The sequence below is a fragment of the Monomorium pharaonis genome, chromosome 9, assembly GCF_013373865.1.
Source record: "Monomorium pharaonis isolate MP-MQ-018 chromosome 9, ASM1337386v2, whole genome shotgun sequence".
NCBI lineage: Eukaryota > Metazoa > Arthropoda > Insecta > Hymenoptera > Formicidae > Monomorium > Monomorium pharaonis.
In genome coordinates, this window is record NC_050475.1 from 828,854 (window position 1) to 846,609 (window position 17,756).

Below are 17,756 nucleotides of genomic sequence, written 5' to 3' on the forward strand. Positions count from 1 at the left end.
TTGACGATTTACGGCGATTAACGTACGTGAAGTTACGCAAACTACGCGCGTACTCTTTCAAACGGGGCGATCCATCGCGCGTTCTCGCGAAAAGACCGATATTATGAAAAAGGTCTACAATGTCAGCAGGAGTAATGGAGTAGGAGTAAGATGTAAAAAATATGAAATGAGATTTGCCAATTTCGTTTATTCCCGGTTTTTAATTGGTCAATTGTTAGGCCTGGTCTACAATAGCTGTAAGGGAAATAAATTATTTTCTTTTCTTCTTACTCCTACTTCTGTTTTTCTTAACACTCGGTCAATCACAGCGCAGAAGGAAATTACCTTACTTTATTTACTTCTTACTCCATGCTTACTCCAGTTATTCTAGACCAGGCCTTATGCGGGGTCTACAATGGTAGCAGGAGTACTGGAGTAAGGAGTAAGAGTAACAATTGACTAATTAAAAACCGGGAATAAACGAAATGGGCAAATCTCATTTCATATTTCTTACTTCTTACTCCTACTCCATTACTCCTGCTGCCATTGCAGACCCCGCATTATTCTTACTCCTTACTCCATTACTCCTGCTGACATTGTAGACCTTGCATAATACATGGAAGAAATTTGATTAAATGACAGCTAGATTATTATATAAAATTTTACTTTCAGCAATTGTACTCCAGCAAGTTATACTATTGTTAATTAAATTAATTGCCGATTTGTTGTCTTTTGTCTTGTCGAATGCTGATTCGATTCGTACGTGCGATTGACGAACGTAGTCCCGCATTCTCGAAGAAGTGCAGAACGTCGTCGGACGGTCAGACGTGCCAGAAGCAAGATGGCCGCTGCGGTGAACGTACCGCGCGACAAGCACATGGCCGAAGCGATCTCATCAGATGAGTCCGAGCGGTGTAAAACTGACAGGATGAATACCACTATACTCGACAATTTCAACAAGCTGAAGGATGGTAACGACTCCGTGAGATTGAATGCCGGAGTCGCGCTATTGAATTACCTACATCAACATAATACAGTAAATTAATTATACGTTAACCTTATTGAGCTATTTTAAATTGTATTCTGCAGGAAGTGGAAACACTTAATTAGTATGAAGTACACAGCAAATTGCCATATTGTAACATTACGTCTATTTTTGCAGGTTGAGGATAACAAGGAATTGAATTACACGCTGAACAGACTGGTGCGCACTCTGGGTTCCTCGATGATGATCACCAGGAAAGGTACGTACAGCACTCTGACGGTCTTCCTGATGATGCATCCCGACACACCAGTACAGAAACTTCTGTCCATAATGAACACCCAACTACAACCGGCTAGCGGCAATGCTAAAAGTGTAAGACTCTTTGTAATTCTATTTTTATTTTGCCTAATATTATGAAAGTAATATTTAATACTGTATCATTTAATAACATTTAATGTAATACTTGAATTCCTCGTTTTGTAGGAGAATGCCGACATATACATGGGACGTATATTGTTATGCGGTGCATTGATAAGGTCAAAGTTACTCGCTCGCAATAGCGTTGAGACCCAACAGCAGATTACAGAGATCTTGCTGAATGCTGGTAGACAACGCAGTTATCTGTCATTTATCTCTGTTATATTTCTTAGTGAGTTTGTTGACCAGCTTGATAGTGAATCTATGAAGAATGTTTGGCCACTTGTTGAGAAGGAAATCAGCAAGCCATGGTCTGAGCAAACTTTGGATACATTTTATGTGTTGCTTATCATTAAGGATAAATATCCGTCGCTGGTTAATCATAAATTCTTAAAGGAACACTTGGGTGTGAAAGAAATTATTACGAAAGAGTCTATGGAAAATATAGTTAAACTATTAACGGTATGTCGCTTAATAAATAATGAATAATCTTTTTCTGTTACGGATTTCCATCTTTATTAGAATAATTTATGTAATTTATAGCAAGCTTAATGTATTATTTGATTACTTTGAGATTTGTTTCTTTGACTCTTGTTTTTATCACTGAAATAGTAGCCATTCAAAATTGCTTACATTATATGTGCATAGTAGCAAAACTAGGAATCTTTCGCCTGACGAGCATCTGTTCTATCATTAGCATTTCTAATCTTTAATAAAGATGTTTTATATATTACGATGCTTATATAAATTTTTTGTTATTCAGGCTTTACCTAGAATTATTTCTTATCAACATCCAGTATTCAAACTATTTTGTGAAAAGCTGGTGGCGACCGAACTTGTGGCAGATTTCTGGAAAGGCATTGATCAAAAATTTATAAAACCATCAATGAGCGATGAATATATCGCTGTAGAAATTTTACGACTGATACTTCTTAACATCACAGATAAAACTGTAATTCCATCGTTATTATCTTCTAATCTTTTGCAACACATGTTAAAAAGATTTTCAAATTGTAAGAGAAACAAGAACGATATAGTTTTGATAGCCTTCAGAAAAGTTTTACATTTGATAGTGTCTGCTACAAATGATGATGATATGAAGACAAAGACACAGCTGAGTATATTGAAAAAGCTCATATTGCATCCTGGTGACTTGATGATAGAAAAGAAGACTGGTGTCAAAGTGATCCAAATAATTACAGGAAATCTGAGGATAGACGGTGTCAAGAAATTGTGCCAACTGTACAGAGACATTATAGAAAATAAGATAACTAAAGAAAGAGAAGATACAAAGGCGGAATCATGGACAAATGCCGAGCGAAGTTACGCAGCACAGCTATTAACAAAGTAAGTACATTTGATACAGAAGATATAAGTGATAATTTTTAATATGAAAATTATTATTTATAATTATTAAGAATTAAAATAATTTAATATCTGTTACTGCATTACATGTATATTCTTCTATTAGATTAATGGGTCGTCAGGAGACAGTCTCAGATCAGGATTGGAGACTTGAGCAATTAATGTTCTTGTTCAATAATGGACTGTGTGAAGTGTCAAATGTTGGAATAGAATTAACGCGTAAGTATATTATATATGTGTATTTTTTGCAATTACTAAAAAATGAAATAAATTTTGATTATTATTTTCAGAACAATTAAAAGATTCCTTTTATCGCGCTTTGGATCATAAATTACCAAAGTTGGATAATGTACGAAATCTATTAAGCGTGCTCGTTCATGATATAGATTCGAAGTTGCAATCCAACTCGATACGATTAAGATCGCCATTAAACGACGCAGCGTCCGATGCTTGGAAAAAAGTGATAAACTTGATTGAAAAACTAGAGAAAAATACCAAAAATTTGGAAGCTTTGCCGATATTTCATACAATGAATTTACATATGGGTTTGCAGTTATTCTCAGATCCTGAAACAGCGATTATGTCGATCGATGAGCTTCAGTGTTGTTACGAGAGATTAAATAAAAAATCCAAGGGACATAAAAAGCTCAATAACGTAATTGCGGAACAGGAACCAGAATGGGTTGAAGTAGTAGTAGATCTTTTGTTATCTCTTTTATCCAAAAACGATCATTTATTCCGTTCGATAGTTGTCTGTGTATTTCCACATATCTGCCCGCATTTGACTGCATCTGTAGTTCATCAGATATTGGCCGTAAGCCTTTTTTATTTTATAATACTTAAGTTAATCTATTCTTTAAATTGTAAATATTAATTTGTTATAAGATGCGTGTGAAAAATTTGTGAGTTATAGATGTTATATTTTATTTCAGGTATTAGATATAAAAAATACTGAAAAGACACTCACAACAAAGCGAAATGATGAAGAAGATTCTTCGGGTATTGAAAACGACTCGGATAATAGCGAGAACGAGGAGCAGGAGGAAAATGATGAAGATATATCGGAAAGTGAATCCGAGTCCGACGAAAATAAGGATGAGAATGAAGACGAAGATGAGGATGAAACAGTGACCGATAAATTGAGAATGGCACTACGTCAAGCTCTAGGTGATGCCGCGATGCAAACCGACGACGAGGACATTGACGTAGATGAGATAGACGAGGAAGAGGGCAAGCGATTGGACGAATCGTTAGCGGCAGCTTTTAAAATCTTGCGAGAAAATCGTCAAGTTCGTTCAAAGAAGCAAGGAAAAACGAGTCAGGCGTTGATGCACTTTAGGGCCCGCGTTATAGATTTGTTGTATATTTATTTAGATATTTGTCCGTCCATGGCGGTCACTCTAGATATGATCGTGCCACTTTTTGCTCTGCTAGAATTCTGTATAAAGGACCCACATCAGGAACCACTTGCGCATAAAATTCGATCTTGCTTGAAAAAGTTATCGACAGTGAAGAAGTTTAAAGATACAACGGGCGTCGACGATACCTTATTAACGACAGTGTTGAAGGTAATTATTTCAAGCGATTAAGCGGACAAATTTGCTAGATTAAATCATATGAAATAATCGATTCTCTTTCAGGCTTTGATCGAAAAGGGAGAGCGTTCCGTTTCAGTCTGTCAAGAACTCAATGATAAATTGGCGGAATGCTGCACCTTCCTCGTAAGATGCGCGCAACAGGCCAACTTGTCTACCAAAAGTATCGTAGAAATTTATGGTGAAAATTTAACTGCGTTCTTTAAGAAAAGAGACTGCGTACTCTCGTCTATGCTATTTAAAGGTATATTACAGTTGTGTTGGGAAGATAACTGGCAACTGGCGCTTCTACTGGTATGTATTTAAATTATATACGAGATTAGTATGTCTTCTGATATCTCCATATAAATTATAAAATACCACTTGATTGTTTAGGTGGACTTTGCCTTTGATAGCAGTATTCGGTACTTCCGTAGGAATCAGGCACTCGAGCTGTTATTAATTTTCTATAACAATAACCGACTGTTGAGTATAAATACGAAATATGCCGACGTGAGAATGAAATTAGAAACGACACTTTGTAGAAACACTATTGACACACTCAAGGAAACATGCGATCTGAAGGACAATGGACAATCTACTTTAAGCAATAATATTAGCTCACAAAGAAAAGTTCGACAGAAATTTATCGGGCACCTTTTGATCCTTCTGCGCGTCGTTCGCGCGCGTTTGCACCATTTGCCGCAAGCGTGGGATTGGCAGGCAGTTAAAGTGGCATTAACTGAGTACAGAAGTCAAAACGCTCTTTCTGGAGATGCGAAAATTGCCTACAACAAGTTGGCAAGAGAGATTGGAGTGCCTCTCAACGTGTAAGTGTAATAATATAATTGGTTTCCAGAAATTTGTTTGTATATGCATACGTATCTTTATTCAACTTACGGGGTTTCTTTGTATAATTTATGTTGTCAGGCCATTAATGAAGGATTCTAAACTGAATAGTTCCGGCGGTCCTGTTTTACAAAGTAATGGCAAGCAAACCAATGTTGGATCTCAAAACGGAAAAGCAAGTGATTCGGAAGAAGAGAAGGAAAAAGAGGAAGAGGAGCAAAAAGAGACCACACATAGTGACAATGGGCAGAAGGAAAGAAGAAAGAATAAGAGTAAACAAAGGGATAAACGATTATTGAAAAAAGAGGCGCGTGAATTACGCGCGAAAGTTATGTCTCAGGATATGGAGATGTTCAAATTTAGCAGTGTCAGTTTCCCGGAAAACGCGGAAGCTGCGACGGAAATTATTGAAAATGGGGACTCGCATGACAAGCCTACGAACTCGCCACAAAAAAGAAATCGAACGACAGAAGGCGGCCGCGAGACTAAGAGAAGAAAAAGCATCGATCGTGTTTGATTCAACTTATAAATTTGGAAAGAACAAAAGATGATAAAATACGCGTACGAAAATCAAGACGACTATTTGGAATACACGTCTGTCCGTATTTCAGATTTTGACGGAGTATTTTTATACGTGAAATAAGGTCTGTGCACACGTACAGTTATGATTATTACGTTATAATTGTTTTGTTGTCTTATGAAAACGAGTAAGCGATACATTGATGACTTAAAAATTCACGTTAGTATTGATTTGGTTTCTTTTTATATTTCTTCAATCTAATGTTAAAGAACTGAACATATAAAAACGCAAATTGACTTTTGGCTAATTACCATAAAGTCTGAAGATAAATAACTATTTTTAGAACAACTCGAGTTATCATTCTTATCATAATTATGTGTTTGTATAGTTATATCTCAAATGGCTTTTAACGACTTTTGATGGTTATTTTTTGTTGGAAAAGTTTGTCTTAATTCCAATCACAAACTTATTTTTATTAAAATACATTGAATATGTTATATTTTGTTTTCAATTATTTATATGTACAATTTATCTTACTAAAATAATTGTGATAACAAGCTTGGATATGTAAATGTACTCTAAACGTTGATCAGAATATCTTTTCTGAAAAGCCATTCTCGTTTTTTATAATGTTGTATAACGTTTTGTATAACTCCCATGTTATATCAATAAAAATAACTCTGTACAGAGAATGTGTGTGTGTGTATATAAATCCCGATATGCGTGAATATCTCGTAATTGGTCCACGATCTTCTCAGGGTGGGGATCCTTTCTATATTCCTAGTTTCTCGGAATACAATTGATAAAATTGATCATTGTGACTTAATTAAGAGATATTTTTTTAATCTAAAGGACGAACATAATTAAATCCGATCGCCAGATGGTAGGAATTGTAGTTTCATCGCTGTAAATGTAAGAGAAAAAGAGAAAAGAAGTTCATACGGCCACGGCTGAAATGTTACTAGTAAACCTTCAAATAATACAAGTGGAGTACGCGCGTGCTCGGTGACGGATCCGAGTCACTAGGTTGAGGGAGCGAGGAAAAAAAAAAGAGGTGGCGGAAGCGGCCGGTAATCGCGAACGATCGGACGATATATCGAATCAGTCTCGTATGGTCTCGTGCCGACACTGCTAACCCGAAGGATCCGTGTCTCAGCGTATCTCGTCCATTTTCACAGCGACATGTTGCGCGTATTGAACAGGCTCCAGCAGCATCTGCGCCGCTACTCGGTGGCGGCGATGCCGGCGCCGGACACGAACCCGCCGATCCTGTACACAGGCGTAAGTGCGTAATAAAAGCGTTTCTCGATAGACAAATCTAACGCGAGATTTATTCCGCTGGGATGAATGAAACGAACGGGCACAAAATGGTCACGTGTCTCGAGGTGGTTGAAGACGGCCGGTGTATCACCACGATGAGCCCGCGACGAGAATGTTATTTTCGGTGAGACTACATCTAGTACTCCATATAAACTTGAGTTTGTACTTAAAATTTAACTTAAATTAACGCACAAAGAAATCCTTAACGTAAGAACTTAAGAACTTACGTTAAAAGTTTCTTTGTGCGTTGATTTCAGTTTAATTTAAGTACGAACTTAGGTTTGTGAAGTACTTAACGTAACGTAACGCGTTACAAAAAAGCTTGTGCGGTGTGACTCTAAGGGCCACCGCACAAACTCTTCCATAACGCGTTACGTTACGTTAAGTACTCCATACGAACTTAAGTTGTACTTAAAATTTAACTTAAATCAACGCACAAAGAAATCCTTAACGTAAGAACTTAAGAACTTACGTTAAAAGTTTCTTTGTGCGTTGATGTAAGTTTAATTTTAAGTACGAACTTAGATTTATGGAGCACTTAACGTAACGTAACGTGTTACGAAAAAGCTTGTGCGGTGGCCCTAATCCATCTCGTATACGTTGGTAAAAATGTAAGCAGAGTCGAAATGGAAATCTATCGAGCATACATAATTCGAGAACGCGGCGCGCAATTCGATTGATTTGCGCGCGCGACCGCCGATCGATATCGGTAATCGCGCTTCTCGCGAAGCAATTAATTTCTGCTAATGATTGATGGTTTACCGCCGATTATCGTTCATTTCTGATATAGTTTTATCTCGGTTTTAACTAATTTATTTTTTTTTAATTAATAAAGTTAATTTATATTGAATCTATAATCTTAAAAACAGATATTGACTTCAATTGATTTGTTGAGTCATGCATGCTGTGCTATTTTTATATGAATTGAATTATTAATATTTCGCAGTTACGGAAAAAACGATTCGATCAGAAACTAATTTTACGTAGTTAGAGATTTTAAGCTATATAAGTTTAATTATCGATTAATCCTTGCTTTACAAATTAACATGCATGGGTATTTCGTATCCAGAGATATGCAATTTTTAAAGTATCTTCTGGCCATTTATTTTTTACTAGGTTATACTGAAACATTGAATATACGAGGAGGGAAGGGAGAAAGAGAATGTGGCTTCATTATTGCACAAGGTTACCCTGCAAATTAACCAGGTGAACCGAATTATAGTTATTTCTTCAAGGTAGCGTAGGTTTATTTCACTTTTGTTTTTCAATCTAACATGTTCAAATTCCAAACACGAGTCTATTTATAGTTTGATTTTTTATGGCTTTATATAATATGAGAAAAAGAATTGAGGATTTAGTATACGTAAAGTATATATTAAAATGCGCACTCGCAGCCAATCTTCGATGTTGATGGTGCTCGATGGATCTCGTTGAGAATGTAATCTAATCATATTCTTGTTGCACGAAGTTGAGCGTAATATTTCCCTACAATAGAAACCTGACGAGATGAGATGACGATTAGAATGATCGAGTTAGTCCTTAACGAGGATCTAACGAACGATCGATGAATTTCTAGCGGACTGCATTCTTATTCACTTTTCATTTTAATTGCAGAAATAAAAATAGATACGGAAATCAAACGTTCAGATATAACTTTTTCTGCAACCAATTCAACTTGAGAAAAATAGCTCGAATTTCTTATTGATTCATCTTGCAACAAGAGATTGTTGTTTTGCACGTTATCAAGATATGATTTATCTGCATGACTGTGTTTAATTGCTTTTGAAAACTTGCGATAGGTCGCTGCAAGTTGGTCAATGCAGTTTGCATAAATTACATAACATCGAGTTATATTATTAAAAATTTTCTAATCTAATTAAAGATATTCTCTAATCTAAGTATATGCAATAACAAGCTTTAAATAAATAACGCGCTTTATATTTCACGTGTATGATACGGTTATCAAGAAGAAAACACTTAAATCCGTTTCTACCAACGTAGATTAACTTTAATCTCGGTTTAACTAATTTTTTATCTTTTTATAATTTTTGAAATTAGAATAATATGACAAGTAAGTTAAATCGACATTAAAGTTAATCTATTTTAGTAAAAACGGGCTTCAATGGATTAGCATATGGTGGTTTTGTATACGTTCATACATATAGAAAAACAACAAAAATATATTTAAATATATCTAAGAAATATTTGCATACACGTCGAACCAACATCTATCTGGGTATACGATATGTATATATATCTTGCTTCGTGACACAATGTCGTATACATGACACGTTTCTTTATATTACGACAGATAAGAAATGTACGATAAGAGAGCTGCATAAACGTATTTCATTTTGTTACAGATATTTATCAATAATGAATGGCACAAATCTAAAAGCCAGAAGACCTTTCCCACCGTCAATCCTGCCACGGGCGAGGTAATCGCCGAAGTACAGGAAGGCGAAAGCGCGGACATCGATTTCGCGGTGCAGGCTGCTAGGAAGGCTTTCAAGAGAAATTCACCATGGAGAACCATGGACGCCTCCCAAAGGGGGATTCTCTTGCATAGGCTGGCGGATTTGCTCGAGCGCGATCGGAAATATATCGCGGTAATACGAAATTTATATTAATACAGTGTATGAGAATCGAAATTTTAAAAATATAGTTTTTAAGTATCTTTAATACAAATAAACGAGCCGTATACATTGCTTTTATTTGAATAAATTAACATAACTTTTACTTACAAAAGGTAGACTTTGTTAGAGATTGAAAATTAATTATTATTAGTTACTTGGAGATACTTAGATTAGATAAAGAATAAAAAGCAAAACAATATTTTTTAAATATTGTAATTTTAAAATAGTTTAGAATATACATTCAAAATTTATAGGGACATAAATAGTAACGTTTTATACCGATTTGCCGTATTTATTAGAAGATTCAGTGAATATTAAATTGTTGTATAAGTTATTCATGAGTCGAAAATAAATAAATTCAACATTTTGCTTATCTATATATCTTTTTTATATTCATCGTCTATTTCAGTCCTTAGAAACTTTAGATAACGGCAAGCCTTATTCGAGTTCATATAACGTGGACTTACCTATGAGCGTTGGGGTGTTGAGATATTACGCTGGATGGGCTGATAAATGGCAAGGAAAAGTTGTTCCAGCTGATGGAAAGATCTTTGCGTATACTAGACACGAACCAATAGGAGTATGTGGTCAAATTATTCCGTGGAACTTTCCTATTTTGATGATGGCATGGAAATTAGCGCCAGCTTTAGCTACAGGTAACCACAGATTATCTATATTGTTATAATACTTTAATGACTAACGAAATATTTTATATTGTAAGTTCCCTAATGCATAAAGTTGGAATCACTATTTTATTCCTCAGGAAATGTTGTCGTTCTGAAACCTGCTGAACAGACTCCGTTAACGGCTCTTTATATGGCACAATTGACGAAAGAAGCTGCATTTCCTGATGGAGTGGTCAATGTCGTTCCCGGTTACGGCAAAACCGGTGCCGCCTTAGTCGCTCACGATAAAGTTGATAAGATCGCGTTTACGGGGTCTACTGAGGTTGGCCAGCAAATAAAACAAAATGCTGCTATTCATAAATTAAAGAGAACGACGTTGGAATTAGGTGGAAAGTCCCCTAATATCATTCTCAAGGATGTCGATATAAATCAAGCGGTGGAAATGGCGCATTTTGGATTATTCTTTAATATGGTAATCTACTTTGTGGACTGCATTGTTTATGCATAAGCGGTGATTCATTTTTCGATTCACCAGTTCACTTATTTTTAAACTGAATTTTTTCAGGGTCAATGTTGTTGCGCAGGCTCGAGAACCTTCGTTCAATCGAATATCTATGACGAATTCGTCGAGAAAAGTGCACTTCGCGCAAAGTCTAAGACCGTGGGAGATCCCTTTGATTTGAAAATAGAGCAAGGGCCACAGGTAAATTCGAATTCATAGAGATTAAATCCCAATTTCAATTGATATATGATTGATATGTTAATCGTATAATTGGTGTTATTGTATTTTAATATCGTTGTTTTAATATTGTTTAAGATCGACGAGACGCAGTTGAACAAAATTATGTGTCTGATAAATTCTGGTAAAGATCAAGGCGCTAGTTTGGTAGCAGGTGGCGATCGCATTGGCGACAGAGGGTATTTTGTTGCCCCAACTGTATTTGCGGACGTTAAAGACGATATGACTATAGCCAGAGAGGAGGTAAGCATTGAAATCATATTTAACATCTCTTCATGAGTCACTAAAAATCATAGTCTCCACTCAATTTATTAAAACAAAAATTTATCTTGTTTCTTTGGCAGATATTTGGTCCGGTTCAGCAAATCCTGAAGTTCAACGATTTGGAGGAAGTTATTGAGCGCGCTAATGACACCGATTATGGGTTAGCCGCTGCAGTTTTCACGAAAGATCTTAATAAAGCAAATTACATAGTGCAAGGTCTTCGTGCTGGCACTGTATGGTAAGTCGTTTGAAAATATTGTAAAGAATGCAAGATATTACGTGAATCCTATTTAAAAAAAAAGAGATACAAGTTAATCTTATCCTTCTGTTAATTTTTATTTATAGGGTCAACACATATAATATGATAATTCCTCAAATGCCGTTTGGCGGCTACAAAATGTCCGGGCATGGCAGAGAAAACGGAGAATACGGTCTTGAGGCGTATACGGAAGTGAAAAGCGTAATTACTCAACTTGATGTAAAAAATTCATAAAAATATCAAGATTGCTAAAAATTTTACAAGCATTTTTTTGCTGTAAGAGATAGAGTGTACAAATATTTTTATATAAGTTTAAAATTTATTATAGAGATTTTTATTCTCTTTTTGTATTGCAGTGAAGTTTTTGTATTGTTCCTAAAATTACTTATAGATTATGAGCACAATATGCAGTTACGAATTACGAGCATACGTAAAACGTATAATAAATGTTTTTGTATACAACCTATAACATGATAGTGAGATACAAAGAAATAATTTTATAAAGATTTGTTTAATTGTTAAGTATGCACAAATACATAAATAATTTTTAATATTTACACATTATCAATTTTTTCCTCTTTCATTTTTTTCTACCTTATAACATTTTTAAGATTACAAGACTGATCTTTATAGTGATCTTTATTTCAAGACTATCTTAAGTAATCTCTTAAGATTATGGCTATATAATACGATTTTGTATTGATTGATGGTTTATAATATCTTAAGATAGTCTTTTAAATATAAGAATTGACTAAGATACCTAAAATAATTAACTGTATTTTTTTTTATTTTTGTGAAGTCTAACAATAAAATATTATTAAATCTCTTTTAATTTTTATTGTTGGAATGTGTTTTAGATATATCGCAAACATTTGTTTTCAGCGGACATATCTCTTCTTCCAGGTATTCTTCCAAATCTTTTTTGTAAAATTGAGATATGATACTCGCACCAAGCGAATCACCTATAATGTTGATTGTTGTTCTGAAACGATCACTGCAAAATAATATATTTTCTTTTTTATTATGTAGCAGAAGATTATACAAAATTCACATAAAATATATTCATATGAATTTATATAGAATATATTCATATGAAAGAGTTACGTTCGAAAATATTATTTTTGCTTATGCACTTTTATTTATTTCACTTATTTTATTTATTTATTTTTATTTATAAGCAATACTCACACAAACCAATCGACAGCGATAATCAAACTAACATCTTCAACAGGTACTCCTATAGAATTTAACACCATTATTAACATCATGTAACCACCACTGGGTATGCCGGCAGCACCCACGCAAGATACTGTACATGTAATACTGTAAAAGAGAAAATGTTAAAGTTATATAAATACAATTAAAATGTTTAAATATTTTCTCAGAATATTTTTTTTTTTAAATACAGTTCAAACACGTTTATGTTTTAATCACTGACCTGATAATTATTGTCTTCAATAATGAAAATTGTACCCCACGCAATTGTATAATAAATATCGCTCCGATAGTCTCGTACAAAGCTATCCCGTCCATATTTATCGCCGCTCCAATCGGTATTATGAATTTCGTTATTTTTGGATTTATATTCAAATCTTCTAAACATCTTATCGTATAGGGAACAGTGGCAGTGCTAGATTATAGGTTTTTTATTAAAATGTAAAGTAATGTCAGATTTGTACATCGGGTTTTCTTTTTATTATACCTCGACGATGTTCCAATGGCCGTTGCAAAAGCTGGACCGAGCTTGGATATAATTCTGTACGGGGATCTACGTGTGACGATCCAGTGAAGGAGAGGCAGAATTACAAAACCTTGCAGTGTTAGACCAACAAACACTGTTAAGATATAAAATCCGAGATGGTTTATTATGTCACTAAAATCGTCTATTTCTAACATTCGACCAGCAATAAGGAATAACACGCCTATTGGTGCCATCCTAAATTAAAGTTTTATTTTTTATAGACTTGTATAATTAATAAATTCTAATGTATATTTACCCATATACCTACGTTACAGATTTTCCGTCATGATCGGGTTACATTTATTAAGAAATTTTATACATAGATACAAAAAGATATTCAAATTAAAATCAATACAAAAACATAAATTGAGATATTTTTAAATGATAATAAAATCATATAATATTAAACATTTAGCAATAATAATATTTTGTGCAACGTACAATATTACCCATGTCATAATTTTCATGATGGCATCGGTTAAAGAATTAAAAAAGTCCGACAGTGGTTTCCCGCTTGCACCTATCTTTCCGATTGCCACACCTATTAACAGACTGTAAAATACTAAACCCAAAACATTTGTTCCTGCCACATATTCGCTTGTTATTAGCCATTCTTCTATTGGTACTGCAACGAATTAAAAATATGCTTTCTCACAAAATGTACATAGCACATAACCGATTACGTTAAAATTAGCTTAAATTTTCATTCTGTATATGTGTAAATAGCTCTGAAGCAACTCTTTAAATTTAATTCTTACGCGCGCTAAGCAAAATTAATATAAAATTAACTAAGCTTTTATTATTTGCGATTCCAAAGCACCATTTCCAAACTATAATTCTATTCAATACCGTTTGCGTCTAAAAGATTAAACTTTAATTGACAAAGAAATAATTACAAGTTCTTAAAAAAAAAATGAAAAGAAACTTCTGCAATAAATGAGTGAACATATGTTTTAACGTGTTGTACCTGATGTATTGGCTGGCTGTTTTAAAACGGTTTGATACTGTAATAAGAAAAACAGTTAAGATTTGTTTAGATGCATCAGGGATTTATATCTTTCAGAGACATACAATTTTAATATCTGTGTAGTGTAAACTATACGTACCTGATACATGCATGCATGTATTAAATTTTCTGGAAGGAGGTTGCTGTAATGTAAGAAAAAAAATAACAAGGTATTTTTTATTACAAGATTATTAAAACATAGACAATGATTAATCTTTCAATTAGATTACTTTTTACGTAGTTTCCTCCTCTTTTATTACTATTTGTTATTTTTATATTTGTACACAGAGACATTAATTTAATTAAGATTAAATGCTGCCAGAAAATTTTAAAAGTGTGACAATAGAATTTATATTATAAATCATATACTCATTTAATTACCGAAACAAATCCAGAATTGTATCCACTGCCATAAAGGTTTTTGTGGTCGTTGGTATACTAGTTTCTTCACTTCTCATTAATTCACCCGGCCGAATAGTTTCGACAAGTACGACACATAAAATTATTCCAATTGTAGTAGTCGTTAAATAGTAATATAATGCCATCAATCCAACAGGTCCTGTACAATTATAACAAACTCTAAACTAAGAAGTAACTTTCGACTTTTGTTACATTTTTCTATAATATTTTTTTGTAAAATGTTTTATAATACATTTGATTTATATATGGTATGTAATTATAAATATATATCTCTTTTTTTATTTTTCGTTAATTGAAATGAAAGATTACGTATATATGATCCTGGTAACTTAAATTTTTTATGATTTGATAAAGAACTTACCAGATCTGGCAAGATTGCAAGTGGCACTTATAATACTGGACGTAACAAGCGGTAATATTAAACAATTCACCAATCTGAGAAACAGCTCTCCAGGAAATTTAATGTACATTATATCTCGTTGGGACCATGTTCTACCACTGTAATGCTTCAGACTCAGGCCACACGATATCCCGACAGTCACACCAATTAGTGTTGTTATTATCAACTTATGTTTTAACAGCAAATGTGTTAATTTGGACATTGCAGTTGATTTTATAGAATACCCCAGCTAGCCAGGCCTGTTAAAATCACATATCGTGAAAGCTTTACACCAAGGATTGTTTCAATTTTGACAACAATTTTATATATGACAAGTAATTGTCTGTTACTTTGTCTTCTAAGAGTTTCGAACAAATTTACGGCAAAAATTTTCATCATACGATGTTGCAAATAATAGAGAAAGAATTGTACATAAATATTACGTAGAGAAATTACAAAATTTGCTCCGACACGATAAAATTTAAACAAATAACAGAGCAAACCTTGCCACACGACATATGACAATAAATTTATGTTAGGAACAGGAAATCTTGTTAAGCACAGAATAACGGCAAATTAGTAGCAAGAACAAAATAAAACTTACCGAGCACACTTTTGCAACAAAATTGCAACAAAATGTGTCCGTAAACAGCTTAGTTTTTGCTGGCAAGGCTTGTCGCAAATAGTATGACGCATATTTTATGCAAATAACAGGGTTGCATTATCGAGTTTTAAACTTTATTTCTGGGTGACTTTACTATATCTATTTCGAGATGACGCATTTCTCGTGAAAAAGATTTACCTACTGGATTAATAAAAGGGGCTCGTCGAGAACAGAGAACCAATTACGATATATTGCACCATTCACATATGATATTGGACTAATCAGCCGAATATTTCATTTTTGTTGATCTTAATTTCGACAAGATTTGTCCTGTTCTTGCCACAAATTTGCTATTATATTGTGCATGGAAAGGATTGCCTTGTTTTTGCCACAAATTTGCTATCATGCTATGTTTGCTATATACAGCAAGGTTTGCTCTATTCTTGCCACAAATTTGCTATCATATTCTGTATAGCAAGGTTTGCCTTGTTCTTGCTACAAATTTGTTGTTATGCTTTACTAGCAAATTTTACCCTGTTATTTGCATAAAATATGCGTCATACTATTTACAACAAGCCTTGCCAGCAAAAGCTAAGCTTAATGCGGACACACTTTGTCGTAATTTTGCTGCAAAGGTTTGTTCGAATTTGCGGCAAACTTCGCGCAAAGTTTGTGTTATTTTGCTAGCTGAGTACACTGTGTTATAACAATAACATATATTAAGAATTATTCATCTCTATAAAGCTTTGGAAATACAGAAAAAAAACGAGCCGGGCACGCCAAGTTTTTGCTTCACTTTAATCCCGTTGGTTGATTTTAATCATTTAATCATCAAGTCCGTTTAAGTTCAATTTTTAAATAGATGTTCAATTAATTTCTTTAAGTCTTTTTAAAAATATACTTAGCTAACTGTATTGATTTCAAATTTATTTTGGAAAGCACACGTTTATGTACGGTGTATCTTTTTTAATTTTTTTAAGGTTTTATATAACTTACAGAAATCGAATAGCTCAAACTCGAGACACACAATATCACACTACGCGTTTACTTGACATGAGATACTATCGTGTCTCTCCAAATACTATCGTATCTCTTGATATAATTGATTTTTTTACAAACACTATCTTGTATTTAGTCTTGTACTTGTAATAATTTCTGTAATTACAAAATAATGGCTAAGTGCGTGCGGCTAATCAAATTTGATTAAGTCGCACGCACAATTGTGCAACAGATTCGTACTGGCTGTCAATTTATAATTAGAGACATTATTTGCATTGCAAATACTGTTTATAACTGACTCGAAAAAATCTCTATTCTTTTCTTCTTCGATTTAAAATTCATCAAATTAAAAAAATTAGTAAAGTATGTTGAATAATGTATACTTACCTAATGTATAAGTATGATGATATATTACTCGGTTATTTATTTAGTCACAATAAAAAGATACAAAAAAAAGTTTGTCATATTATAATAAAATGTTGTAAAAATATCTTGAATTAATGAAAATTTGATGAGTACTAAGTGATATTTCGAGGAACACTTTTAAAAGACTTTATTAAGAGGCTGTTATCTAAGGTGACAATCTCTTTTATCAGGAAATGTTTAATTCAAACAAACGTACTTGGAGAATGATAGATGCTGGATAGCGATTGTACAATTTATTTGTCTTTTTGTATTCATTTTTTTACTACTTCCAAAAAATTGAAGATGTCCAGCTATCAAGTAATCTAGAAAAAATGTGCACAATAGATCAAAAGGAAGATAAAGCTTAAAACAACCGAACATGTTACATAGCTTAATTGGATAATTTGCCTAGAAATGAAACGATCACTTGAACAAAAACGGTCAAAATCTAGATTGGTTTTATTGTTGTGGGATCTCTCTAAAGTAGTATATTATATTTAATGTTAAATTTTAAATTTATTCGTTTTAATTCATTCATTCATTATATTCCGAGATATTGCATTACCTTATCTGTGATATCATAAATCACCTCGTCGTACCGTATTCGCCTTGATATATTCGCCGATTGAATAATTATCGTTGGATAAGATATTACGTAGAAATATGGTA

At 33.6% G+C, this 17,756-nt stretch overlaps 3 protein-coding genes across 6 annotated transcripts; 2 read left to right on the forward strand and 1 right to left on the reverse strand.

The window, feature by feature from the left end:
• Nucleotides 1-781: 781 nt before the first annotated feature.
• On the forward strand, nucleotides 782-6,381 carry LOC105839749 (myb-binding protein 1A). Its single transcript, XM_012686263.3, has 10 exons — nucleotides 782-1,015; nucleotides 1,142-1,336; nucleotides 1,448-1,843; nucleotides 2,145-2,728; nucleotides 2,853-2,965; nucleotides 3,037-3,560; nucleotides 3,679-4,314; nucleotides 4,387-4,635; nucleotides 4,717-5,150; nucleotides 5,251-6,381. The coding sequence occupies exons 1-10, from the start codon at nucleotides 821-823 to the stop codon at nucleotides 5,684-5,686; spliced, it is 3,762 nt and encodes a 1,253-aa protein (XP_012541717.2). The 5' UTR covers nucleotides 782-820; the 3' UTR covers nucleotides 5,687-6,381.
• A 490-nt stretch (nucleotides 6,382-6,871) lies between these two features.
• On the forward strand, nucleotides 6,872-12,087 carry LOC105839745 (aldehyde dehydrogenase, mitochondrial). Of its 2 annotated transcripts, none has more exons than XM_012686258.3 (8): nucleotides 6,872-6,970; nucleotides 9,373-9,618; nucleotides 10,055-10,301; nucleotides 10,409-10,743; nucleotides 10,837-10,974; nucleotides 11,089-11,253; nucleotides 11,355-11,512; nucleotides 11,620-12,087. In XM_012686258.3, exons 1-8 carry the CDS (start codon nucleotides 6,872-6,874, stop codon nucleotides 11,765-11,767), a joined length of 1,536 nt encoding a protein of 511 aa, XP_012541712.1. In that variant the 3' UTR covers nucleotides 11,768-12,087. The 2 variants fall into 2 exon arrangements, with proteins under 2 accessions (XP_012541712.1, XP_036148307.1); XM_036292414.1 differs by lacking the exon at nucleotides 6,872-6,970 and adding an exon at nucleotides 8,146-8,215.
• A 39-nt stretch (nucleotides 12,088-12,126) lies between these two features.
• On the reverse strand, nucleotides 12,127-17,645 carry LOC105839746 (excitatory amino acid transporter 3). 3 transcript variants are annotated; one of them, XM_012686260.3, is made up of 10 exons: nucleotides 17,070-17,645; nucleotides 15,062-15,339; nucleotides 14,662-14,839; nucleotides 14,381-14,423; nucleotides 14,242-14,278; nucleotides 13,716-13,899; nucleotides 13,236-13,469; nucleotides 12,972-13,163; nucleotides 12,722-12,856; nucleotides 12,127-12,527 (listed from the first exon to the last, which is right to left on the reverse strand). In XM_012686260.3, exons 2-10 carry the CDS (start codon nucleotides 15,300-15,302, stop codon nucleotides 12,362-12,364), a joined length of 1,410 nt encoding a protein of 469 aa, XP_012541714.1. In that variant the 5' UTR covers nucleotides 15,303-15,339; nucleotides 17,070-17,645; the 3' UTR covers nucleotides 12,127-12,361. The 3 variants fall into 3 exon arrangements, with proteins under 3 accessions (XP_012541714.1, XP_012541715.1, XP_012541716.1); XM_012686261.3 differs by having other exon boundaries at nucleotides 16,680-17,645; XM_012686262.3 differs by lacking the exon at nucleotides 17,070-17,645 and adding an exon at nucleotides 15,684-15,927.
• Nucleotides 17,646-17,756: the final 111 nt, after the last annotated feature.

What these genes read in the sequence shown, in the direction of transcription:
- LOC105839749 (XM_012686263.3), top strand. Translation starts at nt 821, where the DNA reads ATGGCCGCTGCGGTGAACGTACCGCGCGACAAGCACATGGCCGAAGCG. An exon ending in CTAGCGGCAATGCTAAAAGT is followed by an intron (nt 1,337 to 1,447) that starts GTAAGACTCTTT and finishes CTCGTTTTGTAG; the next exon opens with GAGAATGCCGACATATACAT. An exon ending in GCAGCACAGCTATTAACAAA is followed by an intron (nt 2,729 to 2,852) that starts GTAAGTACATTT and finishes TTCTTCTATTAG; the next exon opens with ATTAATGGGTCGTCAGGAGA.
- LOC105839745 (XM_012686258.3), top strand. Translation starts at nt 6,872, where the DNA reads ATGTTGCGCGTATTGAACAGGCTCCAGCAGCATCTGCGCCGCTACTCG. An exon ending in AAATAGAGCAAGGGCCACAG is followed by an intron (nt 10,975 to 11,088) that starts GTAAATTCGAAT and finishes ATATTGTTTAAG; the next exon opens with ATCGACGAGACGCAGTTGAA. An exon ending in TGACTATAGCCAGAGAGGAG is followed by an intron (nt 11,254 to 11,354) that starts GTAAGCATTGAA and finishes TTTCTTTGGCAG; the next exon opens with ATATTTGGTCCGGTTCAGCA.
- LOC105839746 (XM_012686260.3), bottom strand. Translation starts at nt 15,302, where the DNA reads ATGTCCAAATTAACACATTTGCTGTTAAAACATAAGTTGATAATAACA. An exon ending in TTGCAATCTTGCCAGATCTG is followed by an intron (nt 14,840 to 15,061) that starts GTAAGTTCTTTA and finishes ATAATTGTACAG; the next exon opens with GACCTGTTGGATTGATGGCA. An exon ending in ATCGCTGTCGATTGGTTTGT is followed by an intron (nt 12,528 to 12,721) that starts GTGAGTATTGCT and finishes ATTATTTTGCAG; the next exon opens with TGATCGTTTCAGAACAACAA.